Below are 18,500 nucleotides of genomic sequence, written 5' to 3'. Positions count from 1 at the left end.
TAGATCATCAAGTTCATAGGCTAATTGGGAGGATTCAGTGAGACCTCATGCACGTGATCAAGCACCATCTAGCACAGATGTGGGTGTAGTAGCTATATTGTATACCTACCTTCTGGGAACCATTAAATGGAAGAAACTAGACACACCTGAAGCACTTCTTTTTTTTTTTTATTATTTTTTTAAGATTATTTATTTATTTATTTATTTGACAGAGATCACAAGTAGATGGAGAGGCAGGCAGAGAGAGAGGGAAGCAGGCCCCCTGCTAAGCAGAGAGCCCGATGCGGGACTCGATCCCAGGACCCTGAGATCATGACCTGAGCCGAAGGCAGCAGCTTAACCCACTGAGCCACCCAGGCGCCCCACCTGAAGCACTTCTTAACCAAGTAGTTGTCTTACTTTAGTGGGAGGATACTGATCATCTCTTCTGTATTAGGTGGAGGATGGGGGGATGCCATTGAACTAGATATAGTTTCTGTCTTCGAAGTTCACAGTTGAAGGTGTGGAGGCAGGGCCTGTGGAGATAACCTGGGTGAGAGAGGAGCAGCTGAGAAGGTGGTGGCTTTGGATAGAAGGTAGATGTGGTACTAGAGTCTGCTTCTCACACTGTACCCTGTCACGCTCCAGAGGCTTTCTCTTTGCTTTTAGAATCCCAGAGAATAACAGTTTTAGAGGTGTCGGCCTCAAGGGCACAAACTCAGATGCCCCCTCAGGTCATGGGGGTGAGGGAAGTGCCTGAGTACAAGCACGAGAGAGGCCAGAGTCGCCTGCCCTCACCCAAGGTGGCAGCTGTTCCAGAGGCCCACACCAGGTGCCACGACGTGGTAATGAGTGCTCACTGTGGCCAGACCTCATTCCTCAAAAGAAGCAAATACCTGGATTTTTATGTGAAATTTCCCAACATTAAAAACTGGGCAACAAATTGAGTTTAAAAACACGTATGAGACTCAGCAGGGTGAAACAGAACCAGGCTGTGGGCGACTGATTGGGGACTTACATGACTTAAGCTAGGACTTCGATTTGGCAGGTGGGGAAATCAGAGCACCAGAGATTTGCCATGTACCCAGGGTCATCATGAAAATTAGTTGCAGAATGAGGACTATAACCCAGTTTTTGCCCTGCCTGCTAATGCTTTTTTTTCCTTTCCTTTTTTTTTTTTTTTTAAAGATTATTAATCTATTTATTTGGCAGAGAGAGACACAGAACACAAAGTTGAGCAAAGATGAAAATAGGCATTCAGACACTGTGGCATTTCCCTGTCCTGTACGAGCTCTAACAATTTGGATTTTCATACTCGATACATGACCATGGAACTCTTAAGTCTGCTTGTGTTTAGCATCTGCCAACTGTAGCTCTCTGACTAAAAATCAGTTTGTAGTTCACAAGGGCATGTTCAAGTGTAACCTAGGACCAGCTCATAACTTTAGAACTTAGCTCCCATGTCATCCTTCACCGTGTGTGGGCCACTTAATACAAAGTGAATGCCATGTGATTCATTCTTTGATTAGTGGTTTTCTGATGGGCTGGAGGTTGGTGTCCTTGTGCCTATAAAAACCACCCTGGAGTAGTGTTCAGAGCAATTAGGACAGGGCCCTGTTTTGATACTGAAGAAGGTGTTTTAGAAGACTACTGATTACGAAGGGAACATAATCTCTGGAACCTACTGCCAGACTTCAAGTTCCCAGTCTGCCATTTTCTAGATTATGGTTCTCAGGATGTGTTATTTAATCTCTCCCATGCCTCCGTTTCCTCATTTGTAAAGTGGGGAGAGCTTAGTGTCTACTTTGTAGGGTGAGTAGAGGGTCACGTGAAGTACTTAGAGTTGGGGCCACGCTATAAGTGTCAGTGAGTGTTAACTGTTGTAATTACAGGGATGATTAAAGATGCCATTTGGGTTATAAATTGCCTGTCCACAGAAGTCTTTCAGCATTTATTGTGTGAAACACATCAAATGATGTTACAATTAGGACTAGATTTTCAGTTTTTCCTGGTTCATATTTTTTAATAGCATATGTTTCTGAATTATTCTATTTTCAAGAATGTAAAACAAGTGCATTTCCACTTTTTCTGTAGACAGCGCTAGCTCTGGCTATTGCTCAGGAGCTGGGTAGTAAGGTCCCTTTCTGCCCGATGGTGGGAAGTGAAGTTTACTCCACGGAGATCAAGAAGACGGAGGTGCTGATGGAGAACTTCCGCAGAGCCATTGGTGAGTATTGCGTCTGTGGCAAGAGTTCTCACTTGCCCAGTGCTCTGAAGCCGCTTTGTTGTATGAATGCCTTTATGACTTTTATTTGTTGTACTACCATTTTTCTTTTGGCACCATTAGTGTTATCTTTGCAAGCCAAACAAGTACCCAACTTTTCTAACTGAAGCACTTTAGCAGTTGGCAAATGTGGGCCCTGGCTTGGGGCTGGGGTTTCTCACCTGCCAAAATACATGTGGCTGTGAAGTGATTTTTTAGAAAAACAAGTCAGATTTTCCTGGCAGCCTTATGCTTTTAGAGATGACTGTCCACTGAAAAGGCTTGGACTTAAGCCAAAAGCTTTGTGTGTCGTGATGCTGGAATGCCCCTGATCCTGGATATCGAGCCAGAATTGTGGCCTGTCAGAGAGCGCAGAAACCATGTGGGGACAGGCAGAGATTTCAGGCTTATGGTGCCACCCTCGTGGGGCTGGGGGCAACCATATCAAGTGCTTGTTATATGCCAGGCCCCTCCAACATTGATTATAGCCTTTTGTTCCCCAAGAGAAAGCTCTCTGACTCATTTTGCATCTGATGAAACAGAGTTTCAAGAAGTTAAATGACTTGTCTACAGTCACCCACCTAGTAAGTAGCAGGACTACAGTCTGATCCTGTGTCTGGTTCTGGAGTCCATGCTATGAAGATCTGCTGTGGAAAAAAAAAATGGCCTTTCCCAAATATTTACTTCTTGTCAGCCATGATGCCTGGGTCAGTCTCCTTGCCCCATTTTTGTTGGACTAGCTCTGGGAAAATCCCAGCTTCCCTCATATCTATGTAGAAATAGCTTATTCCTTCTAAGATATCAGATACTACGTGATGTTTGTCTGCATACGTGGGCGTCTGTCTTTAGGATACAGTTGCTGAGTCATGGGTTATGAACACTTGTCAGAGTGCCTGTACAGTTTTCCAGGCCCTTTGGTTGTCAAAACAAGGTAAACAGTCTTTTTTTTTTTTTTTTTTTAAGATTTTAGTTATTTGAGAGAAAGTGTGAGAGAGAGAACACAAGTTGAGAGGTGGGTAGGGGGAGCAGCAGACTTCCTGCTGAGCAGGGAGTCTGACTCGGGGCTCAATCCTAGGACCCTAGTCATGACCTGAGCTGAAGGCAAACACTTCACCAACTGAGCCAGCCAGGTGCCCCCAAGGTAAACATTCTTAAGAAGGAAAATTGCTAGAAAACTTCGAGGAAATGAGGAAAGTAAGAAAGAGTAGATTTGTCTAGCCCACAATCCTTGCCTTGAGACTGCTAAAGTCTAGGTCAGGGGTACGATCATGTAGGGCCTGAGGCCATGATTAGGGCTTTGCATTTTTCACTGAGTGAAAGGAAAAGCAGTTGGAGAGTAGTTTCGGTTGTCCAAGAATCCCGCTGGTTGGGGGATGGAAAAGTGGACAGTGAGGAGAGTGAGGCGGGTAGCAGGGAGACTGTGAGGAGTCTGAGCAGATGGTGGGGCCTTGGGCCAGGGTGGTGATGGCAGAGGTGATAAGAAGTGGTCAGATTCTGGATGTAGAGCTGACAGAATTTCCTGAAGGATTAGATGGTGTGTAAGAAAGAGAGGTGGCCATGTTGGGGGGTGGGAAAGAATGGAGAGGAGCAGATTGGGTATTTATTAAATCTCTGCTGTGGATAGAATATCCACTGCAGCCCCAGTTCCGGGCACAGAGTGAATGCTTAGTAAAGTTTTTCCGAATGAGAAAAGGGGATGGACTATAAAGCTGGTAGAAAACAGAAGCCTTTAGCTAAAGATAGCCCTCAGTGTGTGTATGGTAATAGATATACTTTGGTTTACACAGGGCTTTTATTTTTTAAAAAAATTTTTTGGAGATTTTATTTATTTATTTATTTGACAGAGAGAGGGAGAGAGAGAGAGAGTGCGCGAGCAGGGGAGCGGGAAAGGGAGAGTGAGGCCCCCTGCTGAGCAGGGAACCCAATTCGGGGCTCAAACCCAGGACCCTGGGATCATGACCTGAGCTGAAGGCAGACACCTAAGGACTGAGCCACCCAGGCGCCCCACTGAGTTGGAGTTAGTTGCCAGTGTTTAGAAGTTGGGGAATGTCCTATAAAATCCTCCTTTCTGGCTTTTGGAGAGAAGCGTTCATTCCCACACAGTGAGTGATAGCCAGGTTGGGGCTGAGTCAGGTTGGGGCTGAGAGGTGCTCCTTGGCAGAGCGGGGGGGTCTGTGCTGCTCCTGGACATTCACTGGGTCCCTGCAAGCACCCCAGTGTGGGGCTCTTGTTCTAAGCTAGAGGGATTGTGAGCCATGTCTGGAGGCTAAGCTTTGTGTTATGTAGATACGGGGTTTTTTAAACTGCAAAATATTCCTTGCTGGAAATCTTTGTTACTGGAAACACTGCATTTTTTTGTTTTGTTTTGTTTTGTTTTGTTTTGGTGGCTGTTTTAAACTGAAATACCATGTACATATAGAAAAGTAGGTGCAGCACACATGTAGTTTAACAATTAATTATGAGGTAAACACAGTTACCAGTCAGCTCGTGGTACAGAGCAGGGCCAGCACGCAGCTCTTGCCAGGCCCTGGCTGGCCATAGCCCCTCACCTCTTTCACGCCAGCCCGTGGGTGCCAGAACTGTGTGTTTACACTTCTGTGTGCGTCAGTGCGTAATGGCAGTTGGGCTGAATTTTGCCCCTTACCTTTTATCTAAATGGAACCTACTGCAGGTGTAGCTTTTTGAGCAGTGTTCATGTTTGTGAGGTTCAGCCAGCGTTCTTAATGTGTCCTACTGTCTTTGAACTTGCATCATATATGCAGTAACAGTGGACATGGCTCGCAAGACCCTTTTCAGGATTTAAAATCTTTCTGAGTCCTTTTTAAAAACTCGTGAGCAGGGCACCTGGGTGGCTCAGTGAAGTGTCTGCCTTTGGCTTACCATGATCTTATCATGATCGTGTCATGATCCCAGGGTGGAATCGAGCCCCGCATCAGGCTCCCTGCTGGGCGGGAAGCCTACTTCTCCTTCTCCCGCTCCCCCTGCTTGTGTTCCCTCTCTCGCTGTGTCTCTCTGTCAAATAAATAAATAAAATCTTAAAAAAACAAAAAAAATCCGTGAACATGTGCTAAAGATTTTGTTCAACTACTAGTTCATGAGATAAACTGTAAGATACTAGAACTGACTCAATTATCAGAGTACATCTAAAATGTATTTTTATTTACTGAAAAGTATTTTTCTGACATCAACAATCTGACAAAACTGACTTTTACATAAGTGCATGTGTTTAGGTCACTTAAAAGTAACTTTAATGCTTTTAAATTGGAAAAAATAGAGGTACATTTCCTGGGCATCTTCTTTGTGATCCGCGATTTTTGAGGGAAGGGGGCAGTGCAGTTCTTTTGATGGCAGTGAGGTAAAGAGAATTTCTTGATCCTGCCACAGAATAAAAAGGCAGGCCATTGACTGTCTTCAAAAAGGAACCCTGCCCATCTTCCTCTGCCTTTGAATTCCTATGAAGTTGGCAGAGGGGTGGGGAGGAAGCGGTAAGCTGACCAGAAATAAAAAGCAAGGAGTCTGTGCTGTTTCCTTGACGTGATGAAGGTCCCTGTCAGGGATTTAGAAACCTGAGCCAGCAGATGAAACCTGTGTCATTTGTGTTGCCGTTGCCAGAGATAGCGCCAGCTCGGCCCCTGCCCTGGCTAACAGCCGCTTTCATTGTCCGTCAACCACATCCCCTGCCTGCTTGTCAGCACACAGCGACTTCTAAACAAATACGGGGACTAGTGAGAGATGGGAATGCCTTTCTTCCCCACTCAAGGAATTTCATGTCATGGTCATTAACAGGAAATAGAGGGAGCATTCCATTGGAAGGCATTTATCTCTGTGGGATATAAAAGTTTTGATTAAAAAAAAAAATCAAAGTTCATTTTAAAAGTATAGAATTTCCTGAGTATGTCACAGTCTTCTGATATATTCATGTAGGTTTCAGAAATTTTTGTCTTGATGTTTAGGAACTAAGAATTTGGAAAGGCAGGATTTGGGGCCATTCCAAAACTTCCATTTGTAGGCTATCAGATTGAATGAAGGTAGAGCAGAACGTCTCCTTAACTTTAACATCTCAGAGCCTTTGTCCTGGTTGGGTTTCTGGGGAAAGAAGGTAACCGACCCAGTAATAAGATAAGAAGCACGTTTAAAAGTGGGAAGTGATCGAGAGTGTCGGACACCGTTGGCCTTGTTTCTTTGTGCCATTGGGCTGTTTCCATATCGGAACAGAGGTGGCTTGGTGGTGAGCACACCTGAACCCTATCTGGGCCACCTGTCATCAGAAGCAGTTTACGGCCCTACATTGTGTGTAGGATGGAGTTCTTTACTCCTAAAATGAGTGATTTACAGCTGTGGCTGGACATTAGAATCACTGGGGGAGCTTGAAATGAATGATGATGGCAGTCCCAACCCCTGAGATTCAGAGGCAAATGGTCCACGTCCAGCCAGGGCCTGAAGAATTGTAGAGGCCTGTCGTGATGCTGGAAGGTGAGAGAACCATGATGTAGACTCCAGCTGAGCTGTAGAATACTGTTTTCTAAATGCGAGCCATCAGTGTTCCTCCTTTGCCAGGTCTCACTAGTATTACTTAAATTTTTCTTTTTTAAAGTGACTTGGTCATTTTGTGTGTACATAACAAAAAAGTGCGTGGATCATAAGTGTAGATAGCTCAGTGAATTATCATAAACTGAAAACCCCTGCAGTCAGCACCCATTCAAGAAAGAGAATTGCCAATACCCCAAGTACCCTTTGTGTCCACCCCCAATCTCCGTCCTTCCTTTTCCAAATTAATGACTGCCTTGCTTCTAACATTATAGTAGTCATGCCTGTTTCTGAACCTCATATATGTAATCAGGAGGTATAGGTGTATATATTCTGTGCTTGACTTCTTTTCCATAAAATAACTTTTCCAAAATACTTGGGTACTAGGTGGTCTGTGGGATGGTGTGTGAGATTCATCAGGATTGCTGCACATAGCATGCCCATACCTGGTGCATATATACCTTAAGGGGCGGAGTTCCAGGAATATAAGGTATCCATGTTTTCAACTTTAGGAGATGATACCATCTTGTGTCTAAAGTATTTGTATCAGTTTACACCTCTATTTGCAGTGGAAACCTTCCTGCTCTTCTATATCCTCACAAGCTCACATGGTTAGCTTTTAACTGTAGGTTGTAGAACAGTATTTCATTGCTTTTTTCTTTTAGTTTGGTAAGTTTCAAATGTACAAAAAGGAGTCAAGTGATGACCTTCCCTCCTGGTCCTATCACCAGGCTTCAGCTCATACTTAATCTTGAGTGATCTATAGCCCCCATCATTCCCCTCCCAGATCCTTTGAAGTTAATTGCAAACCTTTTTCATCCATAAATATTTCCCCATGCATCTCTACAAAATGAGGACTTACAGAAAACCCCACTGTACCACTGTCAATGCCTAGAAAAAATGAACAATATATTCCTTGATGTCATCAAATACCTACTTAGTATTCAGATTTCCAGTTGTCCCGTGTTAGTGTGTTTTTTTTTTTTTTAATTTTTAATTATTATTTGAATCAGGATACAAATAAGGGTTTGTATGATAGCTTGGTTGATATGTGTCTTTATATATTTTTAACTATGGGTTTCCCTTACATTTCTGTTTTTTCCTTTGGGCAAAGCATAAATTAGATGGAGACTAGGCTCACACCCAGGGACTGGCAGAAAGGGCCTTCTGAGGTCAGTGGGCACATGTTACCTGAAGGGGAAAGGACAGAGCCAAGTGTTGTGGGAAAGGTTGTCAACCACTCGGGCACTGTGGTGTGGTGTGATGTGGTGTGGCCTGGTGGGAAGAAGCTGGTCTCAGAGCCAAAGACTTGGACTCTAGTCTGGGGTCTACCATGAGGGAGGAAAGGACCCTTGACTCCATCTCTTAGAGCTGACCTCCCTCTATCAAATCTGTAAAAGGACATAGGAGTGCTGACTCTGGTTGTTTTCACAGGGCTGGGTTGGGATGTCCTTGCCCCTCCTCTCGTCCTCACGATTCCAGTGTAGGATGAAATGAGGCAGTGACGCGTGTGCCCTCTGTAGAATGGGTGGGAAGGCCGCTTGTGCAGGCCGCCACAGTTAGAGGTTTATAGTGTGCGCCTCCTGGTGTGGCCTGCAGCTTTCCTTAAATGTAGGGACTCCTTCTGGATGCATCTTCAACTAGTTTGACTCAAGGATGTTTCCCTCCTTGCCTCTGGGTTGATGGCAAGTACAGTGATTGAAAATTATTTTCTTGGGGCGCCTGGGTGGCTCAGCAAGTTAAGCCTCGGCCTTCGGCTCGGGTCATGATCCCAGGGTCCTGGGATCGAGCCCTGCGTCTTGGGCTCCCTGCTCAGAGGGAAGCCTGCTTCTCCCTCTCCCTCTGCCTGCTGCTCTGCCTGCTTCTGCTCTCTCTCGCTGTCAAATAAATAAATAAAAATATTTTTAAAAAAAGAAAATGATTTTCTTTTGATGTAGAATCCTTGGAAAACAGATTTATTGGCTAACTTACCTGAAATACTTCTGTGGTTTTGGAGAAAAGCATTTTGTGTCCCTTGACACCGAGACTTTGGGAATTTGGGAGAGCTTCTGTGTGCACATGTGTTTTCGGAGAAGCGGTGTTCAGTGGTATACATTTGTTTACTTGTTGTAAGGAAACCTTTACTTACTGTTAATTATCATTGCTTTGTTAGACAAACCCAATCTTCTTTTTGTTATTTTAGCATATTATTAAAGTGTAATATATACGTATGGGTGTGTACACACACACACACACACACACAAAACCACAGTCATAGATGTTTAGCTCAATGAGTTTTCATAAAGTCAACACACTCATGTAACCAGCACTGAGATCAAGAGACACATTAGAACTTGAGAAGCTCCTTAAAAAAAGCACTCCCGAAGCTTCTTGTGTCCCCTCCAGTCACTCCTCCCTGTCCCTCTGCACCAGTGAGCAGGGACATGCCTGTGTTTACTTTGGAGGAGTCAGATAGGTTTGATCCAGACTAGACCTCGGTTTTAGGGTTGGGGGTGTTATGGTGGACCTGGGCTGTTGCATCACCTGGCAGCCTCCTTAGAGAGCTCATTACAGAGGATGTGCGGAAGTATCTGTAGACATATTTCTTGGGTGCTAGATGTTCTGCCTGATGACACCTCCCACCCCCTCAAGTAACTTCCTCCATTCATTCAATTACATATGTGGCTGTTGTTGACAGTCTAGCAGAGAGAGAGTCGGGTTTCCTGAGTGCCAGCAGTCCCATGTATGAGTGCTGGGTAGGAGGCACAGATGACTGGGAGTCATCTGGAGGGTAAAGAAGAAGGTGTGTCAGGCAGGCTTTCTAGAAGGAGTAGGTATTTGGGGGCGCCTGGGTGGCACAGTCTTTTAAGTGTCTGCCTTTGGCTCAGGTCATGATTCTGGGGTCATGGGATCAAGCCCCACTGCTTCTCGCTCTCCCTCTGCCTGCTGCTCCCCCTGCTTGTGCTTTCTCTCTCTGTCAAAGAAAGAAAGATAGAAAGAAAGGAGTAGGTATTTGAACTGGGGAGTTGGCAAAGCCAAAATGGAGGGAAGTACTTCAGGCAGTGAAAACATTTCATAAAAAGGCACTGAGATCTTGTTCTAAAAATTAATTTCCTGGGACTCCTGGGTGGCTTAGTCAGTTAAGCCACTGCCTTCGGCTCAGGTCATGATCCCAGGATTCTGGGGTCGAGTCCTGCATGGGTCTCCTTGCTCAGCAGGGATCCTGCTTCCCTCTCCGCCTCTGCCTGCCTCTCTGCCTGCTTGTGCACGCTCTCTCTCTCTCTCTCTTTCCACCCCCGAAAAATAAATAAAAAAAAGTTTAAAAAAATCAATTTGCTAATAGTTCTTAGTTTGTCTGACAACATTTATTGAACAGCTAATGTTCTTGATGTTTAGAACAAGGAGAGACATTTGCCTTTGCTGTTAATATTCTAATCTGAAAATTGTGCTTTATTATTGAGGGTTTGCTTTGGAAATTGTGGCCTTGGAAAACTTGTAAAACAACCAACCCATTGCAAATATGGAATGACAAACTGGGTCTTTCTTTGGGTGTGCCCAGAGGGTCAGCCAAAGGCCTGGGGCACCGGGCAGGTCACGTATCACTTGCTGTTGGCACGGACCTCTAACTATACCTAGCTGAGGCCTGATTGTGTTGCAAGGATGTGGGTAGTTACTCCATTGGTTTTAAATTTTTTTCGAGAGTCAAAATTGGCAGGAAACGAGGGCATAGAAGGCCACTGCTCTAGTGGAGTAGAAGGGTTTGGGTTCAGAGACTGGGTTAAAGACTAAAGCTGAATTTCATCCCTGTGGAAGTGTAGCCGATGTCAGAAACAAGGATTTGAGCATTTGAGAATGCTAGCTTGTCTCTGTAGTTCTAGATTTGAACCTAGAAAGTCCTTTTGGAAAGTTGAAATACATTTTTTTCCACATTGTGAAGAGCTCCTCCAGGTTACGTTTATGTCTGCAGTGTTTTTCTCCCCAGAGGGATACCCTTGAGTGGGCATTAGTAAGGCTGGTGTCTTGGTGACACGGAAGTTTTGTGGCTAAAAAGGCTATTGAGTAAGGAGAGAGAATGTGAATGTGTGAGAGAGAATTGTGCTTCACCAGGGCTCACCTGCCATCTCTTCCAGGGCTGCGGATAAAGGAGACCAAGGAGGTTTATGAAGGCGAAGTCACAGAGCTGACTCCATGTGAGACAGAGAACCCCATGGGAGGGTACGGCAAAACCATTAGCCATGTGATCATAGGACTTAAAACAGCCAAAGGAACCAAGCAGTTGAAAGTGAGTACCTGTGTGTGGACTCTTGTCTTGCCTCAGAATCTCTTGGCACTGTGTGGCCTTGTTCAAGTGATGTAACCTCTCTGTGTCTCACTTTTTTCTGTATGGTCTGGGTGATCATACGTCAGAGGGCTGTTTGGTGATGTTACGTGTATTAAGCACTACCTAGAACAGGGTGAGTACACAAGAAGACCCCGTCAGGATAGCTCTTACTTTTCTCATTGACTCCTAGGATGCAGTAAGTTAAAACGTGAGCTGTGTGGCTAGTCGTGTCTACCTTTTGCCATCCTGTATTCCATAATCTGACCATGTATCAAAGGCCCTGGCTCTGTCTCTGAACCTGCGGATTAATGTTCATGCTCACAGAAAGAAGCAGCATTGAGTCATCTGGTAAGAGTTGTAGAACAGATGTCGGATGGACATCCCAAGAGACCAAACACAGAATTCTGACTGCAGTTCCTTTTATGTGTCAGGGCCTAGAAACTTTAGTGGCTTCAGTTGACTCTGCTCAGCCAGAGCTTTGTGGAGAAGCCCTGGTGGTGGCGGTGTGAGAGGTCCTCCATCACCCTCCTCAGACACTTGTCCTGTCAGCCTTGGGTATAGGGGCGCCCAGTGAGGGGAGGAGTGTGGTTTGGAGTGTGCAGCAAAGTCTGAAAGGGATACCAGGCTGTGCTGCTGACACCAGTGTGGCTTTTGGCAGGTGACTTAATCTCTGAGCAATAGTTTCTTTATCCATTAAATGGGGATAATGATTGCCTATCTTGTAGTGTTCTTAGAAGGATATAGAAGTTGTAGCTTTGGGGTAGCGTCTAGTTATCTGAGAAGTGGTAACTCTTGATGTTATTGTGAGAGCCTTCAGTTAGAGAAACGCCACAATTGGGATTGTAGGCTTTGCCTTATCTATTTATTTATTTATTTTTAAAAAGATTTTATTTATTTATTTGACAGACAGATCACAAGTAGGTAGAGAGGCAGGCGGGGGATGCAGGCTTCCTGTTGAGCAAAGAGCCCAATGTGGGGCTCGATCCCAGAACTCTGAGATCATGACCTGAGCCGAAGGCAGAGGCTCAACCCACTGAACCACCCAGGCACCCCTAGGCTTTGCCTTATTTATAATAAACAATATCATAGTAATTATAATAGCATCTCAGCTGGGTGTGCCAGGCCCAGGCTAAGTGCTTTAACAGATATTTAGTCTGTTGTCATGTCTAGCTTTCTACATGTATGTGTGCTGTGTGTGTAATTTCCCTCATGTTCCAGATGAAGGAACTGAGGCCTCATCAGGAAGTTAAGCGCTTATCCTAGGCTTGCACAGCTGGTTAAGTGGCAGAGCGGACTGTCCGAGTCCCAGCCATTATGCTGTCCACCCTCCAACTTGCTGGGGAACCTTTGGGAGTCCGTTGAGTTCTCTGGGCCTCTGTTTGCCCCTCTGCGAACTGTGGTAGATTGGCCATATAATTTCTCCATCTTCACTCTCCTTTTTAAATGTTTTTTTATGGATTTTATGGTTCTTTGATTCTTTAAGGTGGTTTCTTGGTCACTGCTTTATGGAGATCATAAAAATGTCACTTCTTCAGAGGGTCATTTTTCTTTTTCCTAACAGGGTTTCCATCTCAGGAGCTTGCCTCTGCAAATATCTCTTTTAAACCTCCCCCTCATCTCTCCCATTCTGTATTAATTAGATTTCTTGGTAGGATCTGCCGCTTTTCCAGTAATTACATCTTCAGTCAATTCATTTGGGAAATTAACCGATATTAAAATGCTTGAGGAAAAAAAAAGGAATACTCCCCAGTGTAGGAGAGCTGAAGTAAGGCACGCAGTTTACATTCCAGCTCTCCACCGGGATGCTTTGCACACTTTCTTCAAGAAGATAACCTAAGGGAGAAAGCGAATTTTTTTTTCTTCCCAAATGAGTACTTCTAGCTACTTTGAGCGTATGTACAAGGTATTTGGACAAACGGAGCTCAGATCCTTGGTGTAGGTATTGAATTGCAAAGGAGAATGATCATACTTGCCATCATTATTGTGTGCCTCAGTCATGCCAGGCCTTACATCAGGGGCTTACCAAGCACTGTTCTCATGCTCTAGGAGGCTGCTGGGCCCTACCCAGCCAATGACACAGAGCCCCGGGTTTACTCTTGTGATTGCTGTCTCTAACAGCTTTTTGAGTTTTAATTTATTTATTTATTGATTGATTGATTGATTTTTTTTTCTTTTTCTTTTCTTTTCTTTTTTTTTTTTTTATATTTATTTATTTATTTATTTGACAGAAAGAGATCAGAAGCAGGCAGAGAGGCAGGCAGAGAGAGAGAGAAGGAAGCAGGCTCCCGGCCGAGCAGAGAGCCCGATGCAGGGCTCGGATGGGGCGCCTGGGTGGCTCAGTGGGTTAAGCCGCTGCCTTTGGCTCGGGTCGTGATTGATTTTTATTTTACAGAAATCACAAGTAGTCAGAGAGGCAGGCAGAGAGGGAGAGGGGGAAGCAGGCTCCCTGCTGAGCAGAGAGCCCGATGCAGGGCTCGGTTCCAGGACCCTGAGATCATGACCTGAGCCGAAGGCAGAGGCTTAACCACTGAGCCACCCAGGTGCCCCTTGAGTTTTAATTTTAAATAAAATTCACCCATCTTGAGCATACAACTCTAGGAATTTTAGTCTGTTTACAGAATGGTACAGGTAGCGCTACGGTCCAATTTTATTTTATTTATTTTAATTTTATTTTTATTTTTATTTTTTCAATTTTAGAACATTTTCATCACCCCGAAAGAAACCTCCTGCCTGGTGACAGTAGCACCCATTCCCACCCACATGCCTTGTAACCACTGATCACTTTCTGTTTGTATGTGTTTGTCTTTTCTGAACATTTCAGTATTAGCGGAATCACACAGCATGTGTTCTTTCATGTCTGGTTTCTTTCACTGAGTCCTGAGTTTTTACTTTCTAATTTTGTTTGAGACAAAGCCCAAGTCTTTTTCACATTATAAAATAAAAACAAAGTTTGAGAAAAACAGCTCTCCTTGAAGTTTAACGGAAACTTATGTTCAAATCCTGAGTCCTGACAAAAGATGCTGTTTTAGAATATTGAACATGAAAGGTAGCCTGAATTTGGACAACCAGAAGAAAAGCTGTGGTCAAAAATATGCTTCCCTCCTTTCCTGGAGGTATAAGCAGGCAGGCCCTGGGGAGTAGACAGAGATTTGGATCAGAAGGTTTGCTTTGTTTCCCTCTGGATGATTACACCTGGGTGCTGTTGTACACATGAGGAAACTGAGGCTCAGAGAGCCTTGTCTAAAATCAGAGGACCACCAAGTGCCAGCCACAAAGAGCAAGCAGGTTCCAGTAGGTGCTTCACATGCGGGCAGTTCTACCCCCACCCGAGGTGAGGAGGAGAGGAGCTGAAGTAGGGAGCGCAATCTCAAAAGGGGTCATAGGGCCTGTGATCACGCAGATAGTGCGGACCTCACCCGAAAGCAATCAGAGCCATATTTGTCAGTTTGCAACCTCAGGAGTAAGAGGAAGGAAGATAACAGGTCTCTCCTTGTGTTCCCCTTATGTGCACTCACTCTCCGACTGTCTCTAGGACACACATCCCCAAAGCCAGTTGTCTCATATGTCCACAGGCACACACATACATATCCACAGATGCACACACGTACCCCACCCCTGCATAGATAAACTTTCTCCATAGTCATCAGTTACCTCAGGTCTCTTGTGGAAAGGGGCCTTACAGCATGTCAGAAATAGGTACCTGTATTATAGTTCCCTGAGTTAAATGTATTTGAGTTTGTTTGTTTTTTTCTTTTAAGCTGGACCCCAGCATTTTTGAAAGTTTGCAGAAAGAACGGGTAGAGGCTGGAGATGTGATCTACATTGAAGCCAACAGTGGGGCCGTGAAGGTAACACCACTCTTGGTTCGCATGAGGAGGCCTAGGTGATGGGGAGTGGGGGGGTAGGGGTGCTATCTTCAGGGGGTATGGGGTATGGGGAGGGGCTGGCGTCTGGTGGGGGTGCTGAGGGAAGGTCAGCAGTTGCCCCTCCATGTTGAATAAAGTTTGCTTTCCCTTTATCTTCATTCTTTAACCTTCTCATGATTAAAACAGACAGTCTGTTCGAAAAATACTAAAAAGCCTGTTTAGAGGGGGAGTACCGGCAGAGAAAGCAGAACAACTGTAGTCATTTTCAAATTGAAGTGTGCAGTGTGTTTAATCTTCCTTTTATCTCTTTGGTATTTTCTTCCCAAGATATATGCATGTGGAAAGGAATGCTGCATTAGTTGGCATTCTTTTTATATCTGATTTTCAGTGTCCTGTACAGTGTTCCTCACTGTTTAATGGATGAGCATAATACTTCATATCATACGATAAATCACCCACCTACAAAAGAGTCTGAACGGCTCCCTCCGTCTCCAGTTAATCTACTGGATTTGCCCTTTATCAGGAATTGCATACAGTTAAAAGAAAGAGAGTGGGGGGAAAGATTCTTGGAGAAAGTATCGGGTGTTTTTCAACTGGGTTTTTGGAGCCCGGTGATGAGCAGATAGCTTCCTTCTCTTGGCAGCAGGGGCGTGGGGTGCACTTGGAGTTTGTCAAGTAGGCTGTCAGGCCTGTGGCTGGGAACGGAGACTTTTATCTCACTTAGCGCTGTGCCATTTGGGGACTTGGCAGCCACCGCTTACCGGGCACTCAGGTTTCTTTCTTTCTGCAGAGGCAGGGCAGGTGTGATACCTACGCCACTGAATTCGACCTTGAAGCTGAAGAGTATGTCCCCTTGCCAAAGGGGGATGTGCACAAGAAGAAAGAAATCATCCAGGATGTGACCTTGCACGACTTGGATGTGGCCAACGCACGGCCGCAGGTACCGCTTTGAGGCCGGCGTGATCTGGCGCACGAGCCCTTTTGTGTGCGCGCGGAAGCTCTGGGAATGAATTGTCAGTCTTGCTGCTGTTTCTTAGGGCAGACGGTCCTTTTCTATCTGTAATGTTCAGCAATTAACATCGACATGAGCTACGAGGGACTCTTTTGTTCCGACTCAAATGCTCTAGTCACAGATGATTTCATGTGTATTGTTTCTTATCCCAGCCAAGCCTCTGGCCCTGCACTAGCCAGCTTCTTCCGTGGCTTCCCTCCAGCAAGCGGTCTCACGCCTGGGATTCTCTGGGTGTTAACGGTGGAGGGCAGGAGTGTTCTTTGAGCCCTTTGCAGGATTTCTGAAAGCCTGACAAAGCTGTGTCTTTCCCCCTGCTTAGCAAATCTTCAGTGTTTTAGCTCAGAGCGGGAGTTGTGTCTGTTCCTTATGTCCACCGGATGGGTCCTTATGCCTTGACTTGGAGAATGTGGGGCAAGTACACTATGACTATGACGTCTCTGCGAGATGTATGATTGTAAAACCCCAGCTCTCCTCTGCTGCTAGTCCTTCAGTGTGATTTCCTATTCATCCTTAAAGAGTCCATCTCTGCACTAGTAGGGAATAGGCTTTATAACCGAAAAGTTGATTCCTGGGTGTTTCGCTGCTTAGAGCCCTGGCCAGAGGATTGCTGAAGAATCGTTTTGGAGACAATAGGTCCCTCCGTGTGTGGAATTGCTGTCCCCAAGCCAGCCTCCTGGGAGCCTTCACCTTGGTTAGATTCAGGGATTGTGTCACTCCGACACTAATTAGCTCGGCTGTTTAGTCGCTTGGTGTCCCTGGGTTTTGTGTGATTTAGGGCGCTCTGGTTTTGAGTTTCCTCCTCTGTGAAGCAGGCCTAATAGTTCCTACCCTGCAGCATCAGATATTGTAGGTTCTCAGGAAACACTCACTACATTTTACAACTGAGCTTTTAGTGAACACCTCCACCTCTGTCTCCAGGCCTGGCCAGAATGGGCTGACGAAATGCTAGGCAGGTGACAGAACAGCCCCTCTTGTGGACCACACTGGGAGGGGCCGGCGGGAGGGCGTGGTGGGTGGTGAGCATGTTAGCAACCGGCCATCCTGCAGGGTCAGCTTCCTGACCACGCTCTAGGCCAGGACTTACTGAAAGTGACTGTACAGTCAAGTCTAGAGAGGGGAGGCGTGGGAACACAGATAAGTTGCTTCCTGCAACAGTCCATTCGTCCCCTTGGGAACCAGAGCATTGGCAGAGGGTAGGCGTTGGATGCCCCATGAGGGCATTTGACCTGAGCTCTCATGGGCAACTGGAGCTTCCCAGAAAAGAGACCGTGCTTCCTGGCAGGCGGACTAGAATGCAGAAGCACTGAATCGTACAAGAGCACGGGTGTTCAGAGAAGAGTATGGTCCTGTGTGCTAATCAGGGAATTCGGGATCTGAAGAGGGTACGGGCTGGAGAAGGAGATTGGGGCAGGCCTCACAGAGCTGGGACTTCCCATGAAGAAATTGTGCTCCTTCTTATAGGCCAAGGGGAGCCTCTTAAAAATTCCTCTGTGTTTAGAAGCTCCTCACGCTTTCCCGTGAAGGTATCTGGGGCCTCCATACCCAGGAGCCCGTGTCTGGTTGACATTGGGAAGCAGTGTGGTGATGGTGGCAGTGAAACTTCTGCAGCTGCCTCAGAAAGCAGGACTGACTCTGTGAATCTTCTGTTTTGCAGGGGGGACAAGACATCCTGTCTATGATGGGCCAGCTAATGAAGCCGAAGAAGACAGAAATCACAGGTAAGAGAAATAGCAAGGCCTGTGAGCAAAAACCAGAACCTAGGGCCCTGGATTCTGATGTACCGTGTAAGGCTTTTCCGGGCCTGAGGAAATGCCTTGGGACCGGTTCTTTCTCCCTTGTCATTCGGAGCCTGAGTTCCCCCTTGCAGTCTGCGGCTGCTTTAGGCTGCTCTCGGTAGAGCATACCGTGTGCCATCTGGCCTGGATGCTGGCACACCCAAGAGTGCATTCAGTATCCTTGCTCTCTTCTTTGAAGATGGAGGCTGTCGCAATCTCTGGTCCCTTCGAGGTCTTGGAAACGGGGATGGTGTCACTCCGGCTGTGCAGGATGGTTCCTGCCAGGCACTCCCAAGCACAGTAAGCCCCACGGACTCAGTCCTACGTCCCCTCACCCTGCAGCTGCAAGGCCGCTCGCAGCCTGCCTGGCTCAGCCGCCTGGGCACCTCCCAGAGTCTGGCAGGAATGTTGCTGCTTCCTTGTGGGCCTTGAGTGTACCCTGCTTCTCTTCCCAATGGCTACATCTGTCTTTTTTCGAAGCCCCACCTATAGCTCTGTCACTTTAAAATGTGAGACATTAAAGCCTCTGTTGTCTGTTCCATGTGAGGCAGTGGCGTGATCTGAGACCTTTCTAGTAGAGTTGCCAAGAGCAGTTTCTGTGTTTCCACCATGACCTCCTCTTTTGTGCATCCCAGCCTCCTGGTTGTGGGAGATGCAGCAGCAGGTCCTCGTGCTCTGTGTTTGGGAGCAGCTCCCTCTCGTGGAAGTGCAGGGGCTGGCTCGGAGAACGAGAATGGTGACCTTAGCTGTAACTCTTGAGACAACCATCCCTCTAGAG

The 18,500-nt window shown here is 46.0% G+C and overlaps 1 protein-coding gene across 1 annotated transcript in view; it reads left to right on the top strand.

The window, feature by feature from the left end:
* The window catches only part of RUVBL1 (RuvB like AAA ATPase 1), a 43,895-nt gene that overhangs the window by 9,552 nt on the left and 15,843 nt on the right, over nucleotides 1-18,500 (top strand). The window contains exons 3-7 of the mRNA XM_082747030.1: nucleotides 2,074-2,206; nucleotides 10,879-11,030; nucleotides 14,828-14,917; nucleotides 15,726-15,875; nucleotides 17,602-17,665. Of these exons, the coding sequence (XP_082603156.1) occupies nucleotides 2,074-2,206; nucleotides 10,879-11,030; nucleotides 14,828-14,917; nucleotides 15,726-15,875; nucleotides 17,602-17,665 (589 nt within the window). The remainder of the gene's footprint in view (nucleotides 1-2,073; nucleotides 2,207-10,878; nucleotides 11,031-14,827; nucleotides 14,918-15,725; nucleotides 15,876-17,601; nucleotides 17,666-18,500) is intronic.

This window comes from Mustela nivalis, assembly GCF_964662115.1.
Source record: "Mustela nivalis genome assembly, chromosome: 1".
NCBI lineage: Eukaryota > Metazoa > Chordata > Mammalia > Carnivora > Mustelidae > Mustela > Mustela nivalis.
This window is presented reverse-complemented; position numbering and strand designations above follow the sequence as displayed.